General features: G+C 38.7%; 1 protein-coding gene across 2 annotated transcripts in view; it reads right to left on the bottom strand.

The window, feature by feature from the left end:
• The window catches only part of LOC108715603 (acetyl-CoA carboxylase 2), an 80,679-nt gene extending 67,815 nt beyond the window's left edge, over positions 1-12,864 (bottom strand). For both annotated transcript variants that reach the window (XM_018260915.2, XM_018260923.2), the window contains exons 1-2: positions 12,708-12,864; positions 9,577-10,117 (exon numbers count right to left, since the gene is read on the bottom strand). In XM_018260915.2, coding sequence (XP_018116404.1) covers positions 9,577-10,109 — 533 coding nt within the window. In that variant the 5' untranslated portion in view covers positions 10,110-10,117; positions 12,708-12,864. The remainder of the gene's footprint in view (positions 1-9,576; positions 10,118-12,707) is intronic.
• Between the last annotated feature and the right edge of the window lie 1,671 nt (positions 12,865-14,535).

Raw genomic sequence — 14,535 nt, 5'->3', positions numbered from 1 at the left:
AGGAGTTTGAACAAAGAATCATTGGTGTGGATAGGGAAAAGGGTGCAGGTGAATATATTTGGGATGAGACTTGAGAGAAAATCATTTTTATTATACTGGTTGCCTTCAGAATATTGCTGCATCTTTAGAAGAGGGAAAATCTATTTACCTTTAGAAGGAGAAACAATCTTCTTTTTTTCCTTTATTACCGTCTGCTGTCAGAGCTTATATCATTCTCAATTGCTTAAATTTGTTACAAACAATTGACCAACCTGAAACCTAAGTCCAAATTAATATCTTCAGTGTAAACACTGTTTTCTCAGGTCAGAAACTTAATTTAAACAAAGTAAGGCTCATATTCAAACATAATAAATAAAAAGAGTTTATTTTAGAAAGGAAGACATGTCAAAGCCTAGTAGTGAAGATACTGCATCAAGAGCGCACTTGTCAATTTCTGAAAAAGACATGGCAGAGGCTGGTCAATCTGCACAGGCTTTTTCAAGTAACAAACGTGGGTCTAAGCACACCTTATCTGGCATTAACAGAGTGGTTTAAGAAATTTGACTGGCTAATGGTGAAAGATAATGGCATGTTCTGTTTATTGTGCATGAAATATTTAAATCGACAACCTACAAGCAAGGATGTGACTTGTGGAAAGTTATCACACACCACATTATTTGAAAAGCTGTTGTAACATTGCAGAACACCTCAGTGTAATAATGCAAGAGTTGCTGAATGTCTTAGCATCAGAAATTAAGTCCAACACACTAAAGTAGAACTGCTGAAAATTATTGCAGTCTTTTTTGTGATGAAACCACAGACGTCAGTTGGGAAACAGCCGATTGTAAACATTCAATATGTTTACAAATTAACTAAAGATGCCAGGGTTTGTTTTGTATCAACCTGCAATATGATTGATGTCAAAACAGAGACTATTACTAACACACTTATTGAATCTCTCAATAATCTAGGTTCGAAAACAGCTAATGTGGTTGGATTGGGATCAGATGTGGCAGCTGTTACGATTGGAAAGCAAAAAGGAGTTAAAAAAACTGTTCAGAGATAAAACAGTAAGCCTCTTTGTCAAATGTCATCAACCACCGTCTCGTCCTTGCAAGTGTCCAAGCAGCAGCTGCTGTACCTTAAAACATTATCATATCTTAAAGGAATAGTTCAGTGTGAAAATAAAAACTGTGTAAATAGATAGGCTGTGCAAAATAAAAAATGTTTCTAATATAGTTAGTTAGCCAAAAATGTGATGTATAAAGGCTGGAGTGAACAGATGTCTAATAAAACAGCCAGAATCCAACTTCCTGCTTTTCAGCTCTATAACTCTGAGCTAGTCAGTGACTTGAAGGGGGGCCACAAGGTACATTTCTGTTCAGTGAGTTTGTAATTGATCCTCAGCATTCAGCTCAGATTCAAAAGCAACAGATATGACCCATGTGGCCCCCCATCAAGTCTCTGATTGGTTACTGCCTGGTAACCAGTCAGTGTAAACCAAGAGAGCTGAAAAGCAGGAAGTAGTGTTCAGACTGACATAATATACATCAAATCTCTCCAGTCTTTATACATTACATTTTTGGCTAACTAACTATATTAGAAACATTTTTTATTTTGGACAACCTATCTATTTATCCAGTTTTTATTTTTATACTGAACAATTCCTTTAAGGCAGCTATTTTATTTCTTTCAAAACTCTTCAGTCAGGATGGCTGGATTAACTGTAATCCAAAATATACTAAACATTCCACAAATTAAACTGAAAATGGCTAGTGACACTAGGGGGCAGATTTATTAAAGGTTGAGTTATTTTTATCACTAAAAATGTGAGTTTGGTATTTTTCAGACAAAACTCAAATTTCCAGGTTAAAAAAAACTCGAAAAATTTAGTTTAAAAAAAAATACATTTTTTGAGATTTATTATCCCCAGAAGCTGAAAATAGCTCATATCCGAAAATACTCCATCTAAAACCTGTCGAGGTCATGTAGAAGTCAACAGGTCCCTTGAACAGCCTTCATGGTGTTTGAGTTTTTTGGTGGGTTTCATTAGAAAACTCAATCAATTCGAGCAATTCAAGTTTTTTCCGTGGACAACTCGATCAATTTGAGTAGTCAAGATTTTAACCCAGACTACACCGATTTCGAGTTTTTTACATTCCAGTTTTTTTCTTAAGGGCTCTTACTCACTGGCGTTCTGACCTGCGCTCCCCTGCATTCCGTTTTTTGGCGTTCAGCCGCAGGGGAGCGCAGGAATAGACGCATGTCATTATTTCAAATGGGGCTGTACTCACTCAGGCGCGTGTAGGCGCCGAACGCAGGTTGAGACGCAACATGCTGCATTTTTCCTGCGTTCGGCGCCTACACGCACCTGAGTGAGTACAGCCCCATTTGAAATAATGACATGCGTCTATTCCTGCACTCCCCTGCGGCTGAATGACAAAAAACGGAATGCAGGGGACCGCCAGTGAGTAAGAGCCCTAAATCAGATTGTGAGTTCATTTGAATGCGACCTTTGATAAATAACCCCCTAGATGGCTGTCTCATGACATGAAGTTTAGTCTCTAACACAATGCATGATCAGTGTCATAGCTGCAGGTTTAAGTAGATGTATGAAAACATGCAATTTTGTTGCTTCTCTGATGATGATTTCAGATGCGTTACCTATATTGTCAAACTTATCTAGAACTTGGCAAAGTCACAAGTCAACACAACAGAAATAGAGCCAATATTGGAGGCTACAAAACTGTCTATCAATTAAAAGACACTCCTGGAAAACATTTTCAAAACCTTCAGTGTCTTGCACATGAATGGTCTGATGTCAATATTATTTATTCACAGGATGATGTTATTACTTTCAACTGCTGTTAAACATCTTTATGCAAGATTCCCTCAAATGCCAATAATTTCCTTCTTTTGAAGAGTGTTCAGTGCAGAATCTCCAAATCAGTCTGCTAAGATTCTTTTTAACCGTTACTCCAAAAATGGCAGTCCTGCTGTTTTAGACTATGACAGTTCTAGACACGAGTGGGCAGTTGCATCAAAAAAATAAAAACAAAAAACAAATCTTGCTAAAATTAGAAACAACACCTGAGCTCAGAGAGACTTTTCCAAATGTAACTAAACTAGCACAGCTGAATATGAAAGGGGGTTTTCTGCCTCAAAAAGTATAAGGACCTCTTTGAGAAATTGAATGAATCAACACACTAAATAATCTCATGTTAATTTCTCTGGAGGGACCAGATACAAGTGACTTTGATTACGAGAAAGTTGCTGACAACTGCGCCTCAAAGGAGAAACAAGGAATTGATGTTTAAAGGCAAATAACAATATTGCAATATTTACTTACTGATTTTATAATACAGCACTGCTGTGCATTATTTTTTCCCCCCACTCGGCAAAAAAAAATCCTGGGGAGAACACTGGAGGAAAGTATATACTGAGAAACACTGCCTACCTCTACCTGAAAATGTTCTCACAGTAGTTGTCACGCAGGCTGCTGGACACTGATGCACCTTTCTCAAGTGTTAGCAAAAGGTAACTTACAAGTTTTGTGCTTGAATGCACAGAGCTCATAAACAACTGCCAGCAGAGCAATAGTTACACTAGTGTAGTTACTATGTAAGCTGTACTATCTATGCACAAAATGGGGAAATCATATGCTTTGCTAAACACCCAAAAAACTCCACCAAATGTTGCACTACAACTTCCAAAATCCCTTAACAGCCTGCCATCATGGCAGTTCAGGAACATCTGGAGGGTTATGGGCTGTCCAGCACTGATCTCAATCACTAATAATGAAAATGCTGCTGTCTTTCTCCACTGTGTTGCTCTTGCCGTTTAGTTGCCTGATTTGTGATATCGCCCTCCAATCTGCAGCAGTCTTTGTAATCGCACAGCCACGTGGCCTTGCTGCCGCCCTAAATGTACACATGCTGAGTTATAATGAAGGAGACTCCACTGACCTCTTTATGAAAGGCAACCAGCGGTCGTTTTCCTGGTTCTCCATCATGCAACATGGCTCGGTAACTTCATGTGCACAACCCTGCCCCCTCTCTCCTTTCTTCTCCCTCCCCCTTCCAAAACTTCATACAAAGCCTGTCAAGTCTTTCCCCCCTCCCTCTATTCACTTCTACCTCCTGGCCTCACCAATCTCTGCTCTTTAGCAGCCCCTTATGGTAGCTACAGGGATTTCTCATTCTGACCCTGTCTTTAGAAATCCCAGGAACATATCAGAATACTCACACTTTATCATTATTATCATATATTTAAACAAGTTCCAGCATTAGCTTTATACCTTTTGAAACTTAAAAAGTCCCAAATATGTTATAAGGCAGGAAACAGAACAATGGGAGCCACAGGAGCACTTCAGAATACCATCATGTGGGTTCCTTCCTGTGAGCAAGTTTGTAGTATTTCTACTGAAATACATTTGTTTTGTGTTATAGTCCCTATTGTGCCAAAGTAGCAATAGTATCTACAACACTCACATGCTCAGTGGACTCTGAGCAACTGTTGAGCAGCTAAGCTTAGGGGTCGTTGCAAATTATCAAGCAGAAAATGAGGTAGGCCTGTAATATAAGCTGATGCTACAGGGCTGATTATTAAATTATCATGCTATTTGCGCTGGTTTCTGTGCTGCAATGTAGTAATTATCTATATTAATTACTAATCAGCCTTATATTGTGACATTTCTATTCTATGTGTTCTGTATATTGTGAGTTGGTCCATAAGTTCAGTAACAGCAGCACAGAGCATGTGCAGTAAATCAGCAAAAAAGAATATGGGGAGCTACAGGGGCATCTTTGGAGACATAGATCTTTACTGCTAAAGGGGTTGCCTTGAGCTGTACAGAATTCCAAAACATAATGTACAACATTTCTAGCTACTTTTTTAGTTAGGCTTTAGTTCTTATTTTAATGACAATTCAAGCCAAAATGACCTCGGGAGGGATCTGCCAATTTGCTAAGTAACACCTAGTAATTCCAATAACTAACATGGGAACCAAGGCTGGCACTCCTCTTCTCCTTCTGTGACCAACCAGGATTTATCCAAATCCATAATAGAGTCACCCAGAATGAAAATGAAATACTGGGCATTCCAGTCAATGGACTACATGTGACAGAGGGGGCCCTTGACTATTGAATGGGTTGATAGCCAAGGTGCAAGAGCCATTAGTGGTACCTGAGAATGATAAATGGGGTTGTTCACCTTCCAGCACTTTTTTTCAGTTCAGTTAGTTTCAGATACTTCTCCAGAAATGTAAACTTTTTCCAAGCACTTTCTATTTGTGACCATTTTTGTAATATTGAAGTGTGAAGTGTCATTTTTCATCTTCTAAAACAGCTCTGAGGTTGAGGTCAACGACTCTGTAAACTGTTCTAAAGTGATACATTTAGTTGATACATTTCTTCTTAAGGTTTTATTAAAGGCAGCTGTTGGAATGGATACAATACTTACGAATACTCCAGCGATGCTGCTGAAAAATGTATCAACTTGTTGCAAAATCGGAACAGCGCAGATTCTGCACCTGAATTATTGAGTTGCCAGACAAACATTAAACTTTAATTTTGGAAAAATAAAATAAAAAATGGAAAATAATTGAGAGAAAAACATTATTTCTGGTGAACAATCTGAAAACAATTGAACTGAAAAAAGTCTTTGGAAGGTGAACAACCCCTTTAAAGAGATAGGCTGCGGAGGGTCCCGAGTGTTTTGGCAGCTAAGGAAGCCTTCCTGACTTTAAGATGGCAATTGCACCAGTCCCTGGATCAAATTGTACTATGAGTTATCTTTCATAACCCTGTATTCCCTCACTTGCTAAAAAATTATAATAATATGTGTATACGCTAGTGTTATTTTACTACATCATTGACAGTGGCGTAACTATAGAGGAAGCAGATCCCGCTGTCGTGGGGGGCCTGGGGAAAAGGGGGGGGCAAAGACCGCAGGGTCCGTTTCCTCTATATCATTCAAATCCCCCTCCCTGACGCTTTCTTATTCTTTTAATAGACACCCTCGTGCCTGAGCGAGCACGTGCAGGGGAGGGGGGATTACGGACAGGTGAGAGCAGGAACTCCTATGCATGCCAGGCCCTCCAAAAATATTGCTGGTGGGGGGGGGGACCCTTTGCGCTCTTGTTATGCCCCTGATCTTTGAATAACCCTCCATGATGGAATTCACCCATGGAGTGGAGTAAACTGCAATTAGAGTTAGAAATATTATTGGCATTTAAAGAATGTAGAATTTACAAAAGCCTTATGGAATTTTGTGTATTTTCTGTATACAGTAAAATACTTTTTTTTATAGGTTTTACTTATGTAGTTAGTGACGTGTTTTAGTAAGTATATGATAATTGGCTGCTCGTCGATGATAAATATAGCTCAATTACAGGTATATTACATTCTGATAGACGGCACATAAAACAATGTAAAGCTAAGTGGTGATTATAGGAGATCCATTGACTGTTAGCTATGTCCTTGTCCTCCCAGTCCTGCTTTCCCCATGCACTCCATATTTTATCAAATCTTTTAATGGGACCTTTAGTTAGTAGAGTAAGCTTTATAAGAGGTAGGGTCGGATTTACCAGTATTAACCAATTTTGTATTGTAGGGGGCATGGGACCCATTTTCTAGGCATATTACAAGTGTAGAATGTGTTTTGTCCTGTGCTTCCCTGCTTTGGAATACATTAAAACTGACCACAGGGTGAAGCACCTGTGAGGAAGAGATAGGCCAGATATACAGTAAAAAGGTTAATGGACACTTTTAGGGGCAGATTTATGAAGGGTCAAGTTGAAAATCTGAATTTAAATTCGAATTTTAAAAAAATTATGGTCAAAACTGTCAAATTTGACTAGGGAGTTTCGAGTTTTCTTAAAAATTTGATTTTCGAGATTTATCATACTCTGGCCCTTAAAGAATTCAAATTTGACTATTCGCCACTTAAAACCTGCCGAATTGATGTATAAATCAATAGATGAGGTCCAGTGGCCCATTTTGAGATGTTTGTAGCCTTCTTGACATTCAAGTTTTTTTCTGAGAAAAAGCTTGAATCAAGTTTGGTCGAATTTTAATCAAATTTGATTTGGGTCGGTAAAATTCGTCCGAGTTTTAGATATTCGATTTTTTTAATAACCCCCCGATCAAATTTCGAGTAAAATTTAATTCATTAGCATTAAAAAAAAAAAAAACTCACAATTCGAACCTTGATAAATGTGCCTCCCTGTGTCAAAGGAAGGACAGCTGATGTGATTTAGAGCTTGATTGTTTTCCAGATTATATAAAACAAGTCTTTTGTGAGTATATGTTATTAAAAAAAAAACAAATTTTTAGAGATTTATAACACCCCAAAATCCAAATCTCAAACCTGTTGAGGTCATACCGAAATCAATGGCAGATGTCCCTTTTACAATTTGAAGATATCGTGATCTGCGCTGGGTTTCATACGATAATCCCAAAAATTCTGTGTTTTGGGCGACACTCGAAAAATTTTCGCGATTTTGTCAAGATCCCACTATTTCTAGCTGATTATTATTGTTTTAATAAAATCTGCATTTTGCTGGTGTTAATGTCTAATTAAGAATGATGAAACTAAACTAGCAAAATTGCTTTAACCCAATGACATTTAAAAAAACACTTTAAAGGTGGTATAAATAATAATTGGAATTCAGATGACTGTGAATTTGTTATTCCATAATTTTCTGGTGTAAATGAACACTCTACTGCAGTTTAATATCAAATTCCTCTTTATGCTACTTTTCTGAATTCTCCTCTTACATAATCTGGCTGTTTATTAAATGGCTCTGCTTCTCATCATATCACAGAAATAACATAGGCAAGTCAATTTAGAAATTTTTTGAAGAATTTTTAGTATAAAACTTTATTTTCAAGGTGCCATATATTCCTGGAGAGGGCTGATGTATCTTGAACATGTGCCAAGCTTTGGCACATTAAAGGAGAATTCAACCCTTCACCAAAAAAACCCTACCCCCACCCCACATAGACCCCCCTCCCTTCTCCCCCCCAGCCTAGCTTCCCCCCGGGGGAAATGCCCCTAACTTTTTACTTACCCCTCGGTGAAGATTCAGGCATCGGAGTTCAATGCAGCCATCTTCCCAGTCTTCTGTCTTCTTCCAGCGCTTTGGCAATTTTCGTCCATTTCGACGCATGCGCAGTTGTCGCAATCCAGTAAATTGCTCCAACTGTGCATGTGCCCTTCGCAGGTCTCCGGCTCAGTTTACCGAAGACCCGGAAAGATGGCTGCGGTGAACTCCAATGCCTGAATCTGCACCGAAGGGTAAGTAAAAAGTTAGGGGCATTTCCCCGGGGGGGGGGGGTAGGGTTTTTTTTTTTGGTAAAGGGTTGAATTCTCCTTTCAGGCTTTTCCAGTACGTATAGTCCTACCGATATATGCATTACCTATAAACAGAACAGCATGTATGGTCTAAATAAATATTACCTCTAACTCCCTTAAGTAAACTTAAGTGTCTCTCTGTAACACTGGACATTTAGCTAGAAATGGTGTGCAACCTGCTAAGATTTTTTGTGAAGTTTGTTAATTAGCATGTAAATATGATGCAAAGTATAATGCAATACACTGTATTACATAGAATTTACTACATTTGCCAATTTTGGTGCAAAAACAGCTCAAAATTCTAGGTTACCCCTAGAAAAAAAACTAACTACAATTATTATTCACACACTGTGACAGACCCTAAAAATACTAAGCATAAAAACACTGAACAACAGATTTAAGGTTCCCATACACAAGTAGATATAAGCTGCCACATTGGATTGATGATGCAGTTTTCGATCCGACTGCCCGTATACTCAATGTTTCGATCCAATCATTGGGCCCTAGGGCCCACGATCGGATCAGCCAATATCACCCACCTTGTGGGAGAGATCCGCTCATTTGGCGAGGTCACCAAACAAGAGGATCTTTTACAGATAATGTGCATTTTTTTTTAAACAGACAATGTGTATACTTAAATTGAAAAAAAAAAGTTGCATCAGTTTGATTGGCGTGTACAGGAAAAAAAAAAGTTGCATCAGTTTGATTGGCGTGTACAGGAAAGGACAACACAAAATGCCAAGGATCACATTAAGCAACACAAATCTAACATTTGGTGTAGTTATACTTATTTACCTGTCAGACCTCTCTGCAGGAGCTAAAGATAAGCGTCCTAAACCATATTATGTACAACTCATCCCCCTTAAGCTGGCCATAGAAGCACGATCTGACTTTCCCATCTCCCGACCTGCCGCTAACCATTGCGATCAAATAAAGTACAAAAGAACAGATCAGCCAATGTTCTGCCCCTGACAGCAATCGTACGAAAGTGATGTCCGACAAAAGCTAGTGGCAGTCTCCCTCTGAAAATCGTACGATCGGCAATACATGCAGAGATATTACCCACAGCCGACAGAAATCTTTTAACCTGTCTGATCGACCAAATGACCAATCTCCGCCGGACGAAAAAAGGTCAGGACTCTCCACACATGGTCCGAAAATCGTACAAATCCTCGATTTGTACAATCAGATCTTTGCATCTATGGCCAGGTTTACTTTATGGGCATTCTTTGGTATTCTTACCTCATAGTAGTTAATGGTTCTGTTTCTGGCAAGGAGGATAAAGATGGAGTCTGAGAACCAAGGCTTGTCTGGCTGTTTCTCTTTGTAGTTTTAAATGATCCATAGGCTAATTCATCATCATCAGAATTGTCTTCTGAAGAGCCCAGAATGAACTTGGACAATGGCGGTTTCCTTGGCTTTGGATTTACAGGTTCTGTACCTCTTGAGGGTGCAAATCTTAGTTGCTTCTGCTCTGGTTTGGACAGAGATGGTGTAACTGGTGGTAATGTGTCCAAATTGACTCCTGAGTTTGTCTCTTGTATTTGACCTGAGGTATTTGCTCCTGTTTGGGTCCTGAGATTGTCATCTGCCTCAGATGGGCTTTCAACTTCTTCTATTGGTGGTTTTGGCATTTTCTCTTTGTCACTTTCCATGATTTTTCCAACAGATTCAAACAGTGCACCCCGCCTCTTAGAACTTGATTGTGGAGGCCTCGTCACATGTTTCCAAAGGAACCAAATCACAACAATGAAAGACAAGATCTCTAGCACCATCTGGAAATCTGCAGTAAAAAAATGAATAAAGCATTAATGTCTAAACTTTAATAAAAAAAATGCAATAGAGCATTAATGAGAGCCTGAATGGATATAAATAAAAGTACTAAAAAGTAACAACATTTTTTTAGCTGCAGGGGTCAGTAACCCCCATTTGAAAGCTGGAATGCAAATAACTCACTCACAAACTCTAAAAAAAAGTCCTATTAAAAGGTTAAGAACTGGCTATTCTACAACATACTAAACTGTAAGTACCCCTTAAATACAAATCGCAGGACTGTCAGAAAACAAAATCTTCAAAACCCCAAAAATGTATGCAAAATCTCCCAGAGTGCTGTTCTGTTCATTTTTACATTATCTTTTTTTTCTTCATGGTATTGACAGTTTCACACTGCTAATATTATTTTTCCCCATCACTGCTAAGCAATGCATGCCAGCCACCAAATGGTTAAAATGACTGATGCAGGCATTCCACCCAGATGCTAATCTTCACTGTTCTCTCCCTCTTTCATTTAAATCTTAAAGCTAAATCTGTATGAAGTTAGGTTAATAGAATTGTAGAAAGTATCACTCAGAGATGCCACCAGTCATTTAACCTTCTGGTTGCTAGTCGGCCGGGTGGATACCATGGCATGAAAAAACCCCCATAAAATTAGTAGTATAAACATACTAATATCATGCAAAGAAACAGAACAGAAAATTAATGTAAATTATAAAAGTACTCAGAAGAGCTCTCTGAAAAATGTTGTATACAATTTTAGGAGTTTTAGTTTAGTGGTTTAGTTCATTAAAACATTGAACAGTCATAGAAGAATGGAAAAACACATATCTACATACTTGACCTGTGGACGGAGTAATTACCACATACACTATCAGAGCTTACTATCTAATTACGTGTATTGGCCAACACTAATGTGACCTTCACAAGGACATCAGGGTGTAATTTATTTCCCAATCTTAATTCTATGCTGTAAAGCACACATGTACTGCACACAGACTGAATCTGCACAGTGAAACTGAAATAGTGGGAACATACAGTACCACACAGGACAGGTTGTTTTTGCAAAGCCGTTACAGCGAGGCAGAACGATTACCCTGAGGCTACTAATGCAGTGCCAACATCTTCCAAAAATATAAACAACTACTTTACATACCGTAGAAACCAGATCTAAGTGTGGCAAAGGTCATCTAGTACTCCAAGTCCAAATACATGTGAGAGACCTAGTGGCAATGAATGCAGTAGCAAAAATTACAATCAAGTAAAAAACTGTTTAATTAGGACATAATAACCGAACGCGTTTCGTACCAAACGGCTACTTACTCATAGGCTCATGAGTAAGTACTCACCAACCTATGAGCAAGTGCCCGTTTGGTAGAAAAAGCGTTTGGCTATTAAGTCCTAAATAAACAGTTTTTTACTTTATAATATTTTTTGCTACTGCATTCATTACAACTAGGTCTCTTACCCTGAGGCTACAAATTCAGTGTGAAAGTCTTCCCAAAATATAAACAACTACTTTACATAGTAACCAGAACTAAGTGTGGCAAAGGTCATCTAGTAATCCAAGTCCAAATATGTGTGAGAGACCTAATGTTAATGAATGCAGTAGCAACAATTATTATGAAGTAAAAAACTGTTTATTTAGGACATAATAGCCTAACTAGTTTTGTACCAAATAGGCACTTATTTATAGGCTCATGAGTAAGTGCCCGCCAGCCTATGAGCAAGTGCCCGTTTAGTATGAAACGTGTTAGGCTATTATGTCCTAAATAAAGAGTTTTTTACTTAATAATAATTTTTGCTACTGCATTCATTACCATAAAGTCTCTCATGTATTTGGACTTGGAGTTATAGCAACCCACTGGACTGGGGTTTAATGTGTTTAGACCATAGTGTAACTATTTGAAAATCTCTTTTTTGTAAGGGTCTATATATATTTACTATACTTTGGGAACAGATACACATGCCACTACTTCAAGAAAACCTTCTAAAGGTCATCTAGGCTCATAAGCCATCCGAGGAATGAAACAGTCTTCCCTAATGACTTAGACGTTATCACGTTTCTCTGAAACAGAGAAAATGACAGGATGAAACAAAAAGGTTAAACAGGTGGATGATATCCCCGTCCTCTAGATATTCATTGAAACACAAAGTCTAGGCAAAGCCTTTAGCCACTGAGACATGTAGAAAACCAGAAAGAGATAAATTTGTAGTAATTTCTAAGGTCATGGCAAAATAGCACAGGGTATCACATATAGCAAAGACTTTATTTACATAGGAGTGATATTCTGCATAGCGGTCTGCTAAATATGCTCTTTCTGGCAGTACAGAGGAAGCACAGAGCTGGGGGAATATCTATTGGAGGAGTATGACATGAGTTGCAGTAAGTACAGCACATTGTACAACAGATAGACTGTCTCAGGACTCAAGAAAAGGAATCCATACAACATGGCATTATCCCTAGTTATGGAATAAAGATTTAAGCAGCAGGTACTGAACAATGTAGTCTCTTTCCCCCCCCTTTTTTGCATAGAAATGCTTCCTGATGGGGTTAAGTTAAATGTAAGAACTCAGAACCCAAAGCAAGAATAACATACCGATCCATCGTCCTGTTCCAGCTTCTATTTTCTCAAATACTTCAAGTCCATGTGTCGGCCCAGCTCAGACGCGGCTGAGAAACACACTGTCAGAGCCTCTCGTTTACAATCCAACGTACACCAATCAGAAAGGAGAACAGAGTTAGGGAGGCGGGGATCTTGGAAGCGTTGATGTCAGAGGAGAACAAGAAAGGACAGGGAGAAGTAGGAAGTAAGCATGCGTTCCACAGAAGAAAGTAGGAAGGCTGCGTTCCACGGGTAACTCGAAACTGATTAACCGGAAGAATGTGAAATCTGAGCGCCCTCTTCTGGCACGCTTTAGATTAGGGCTCAAAGGAAAATAAAGAACAGCAGAAAAAACAAGCAAAATAAAACTTCATCCAGTTATAGCAATGATATGTGATATGTGCTCCACAATGGTGGCTGCTTTTGGTGCAGTAGCCACAGGTACCCATGCCCCCCCACCACCGTAAAGGGGTTGTGTTCAACTTTAAATTAACTTTAAGTGTGTTATAGAGAGTGATATTCTGAGACAATTTGCAATTCGTTTTCATTCTTTATTTGTAGTTTTTGAGGTTTTTTTTTTTGTTTAAGCTTTTTATTCAGCAGCTCTCCAGTTTGCAATTTCAGAAATCTAGTTGCTAGGGTCCAAATTAACTTATCAACCATGCATTGATTCAAATGAGAGATAGGAACATGAATAGGAGAGGTATACTTAAATAATTCTCCGAGGCATGAATAGGAGAGGGCCTGAATAGAAAAGATGAGTAATAAAAAGTAGCCATAACAAAAAATATACTACAAAGAGTCAGAAGGAGAAGGGAAATCATGTTTAAAAAAAATGAAGACCAATTTAAAAGTTGCTTAGAATTAGCCATTCTTTAACATACTAAAAAGTAACTTAAAGGTGAACCACCCATTAAGGCTGAGTATCATAGAATATACAATGTAACAAGTATGAGGTAGAGGCCTAGCAGGGAGACCTGCAGTGTTGTTGTTGCCCTGTTCGAGGGAAGAGTCCTTTTTACACGTTTATTTGCATAATGAGAACAGATTTTTTTACTTCCCACCAATTGTACTGGGATATAATGCATGAAATGGGTGCTTTATATATATACAGCCAGGTGTTCTGGGGGGAGATGGCACTTATCCTGCCATGCATTTTGGAGGTACTATAAGGAACTGGCTGTACTGCCATGTGTTCTAGTATCATATATGGCCCTGGTACTGTAGTTTCCTATCATGTATTACACATAGAAGTGGCATGTCTTATTGAAGTCTGATGTGCTTTGTTCACCTAAGTGCAAAAAGTGTGAACGCAAATGTTCTTTGGAGGCCCCTTTACCGAAGCTAGGGGGCCCATTTATCCTTGACCTTCCAGGTCCGCAGAAGGTAATGATTTTCAGATCCCCTTCACCACAAGGCTAGGGGGATTCTTTGTCCTTCCCCTCCAGCTGAAGGCTTATAAGGGATAAACCAATTACTTTTTTGCCCATGGCAGGGCCAGGTTTCAGGGAAGAAAGGAGCCTAATGGCCACCCCCACCACCACCACAATCTAAAAAAGTGTAAGTGCCATTGGTAAAAAAAAAAGTGTGGCTGTGTGCAGCTCAAGCCTAGCCTAGATTATTTACTTATGACTGTAGACGACAAATCTCCAGAAAATGCCTTTCCATTGGAAATAACTGAAATTGTTAGATGTACCACCAATATATTGCGAAGTTGCCCGAAGTGTCCTTCCGAGTCAACTTCGGAAAAACAAAGCGATGCATTGGTTTTACTGCTGGCAATTTCAATTATTTACAATGGAAATGCGTTTTCAAGAGATTT

Source organism: Xenopus laevis, chromosome 1L (genome assembly GCF_017654675.1).
Source record: "Xenopus laevis strain J_2021 chromosome 1L, Xenopus_laevis_v10.1, whole genome shotgun sequence".
Lineage (NCBI taxonomy): Eukaryota > Metazoa > Chordata > Amphibia > Anura > Pipidae > Xenopus > Xenopus laevis.
Note: the sequence above shows the minus strand (reverse complement) of the source record. Positions and strands in the feature narration are given on the sequence as shown.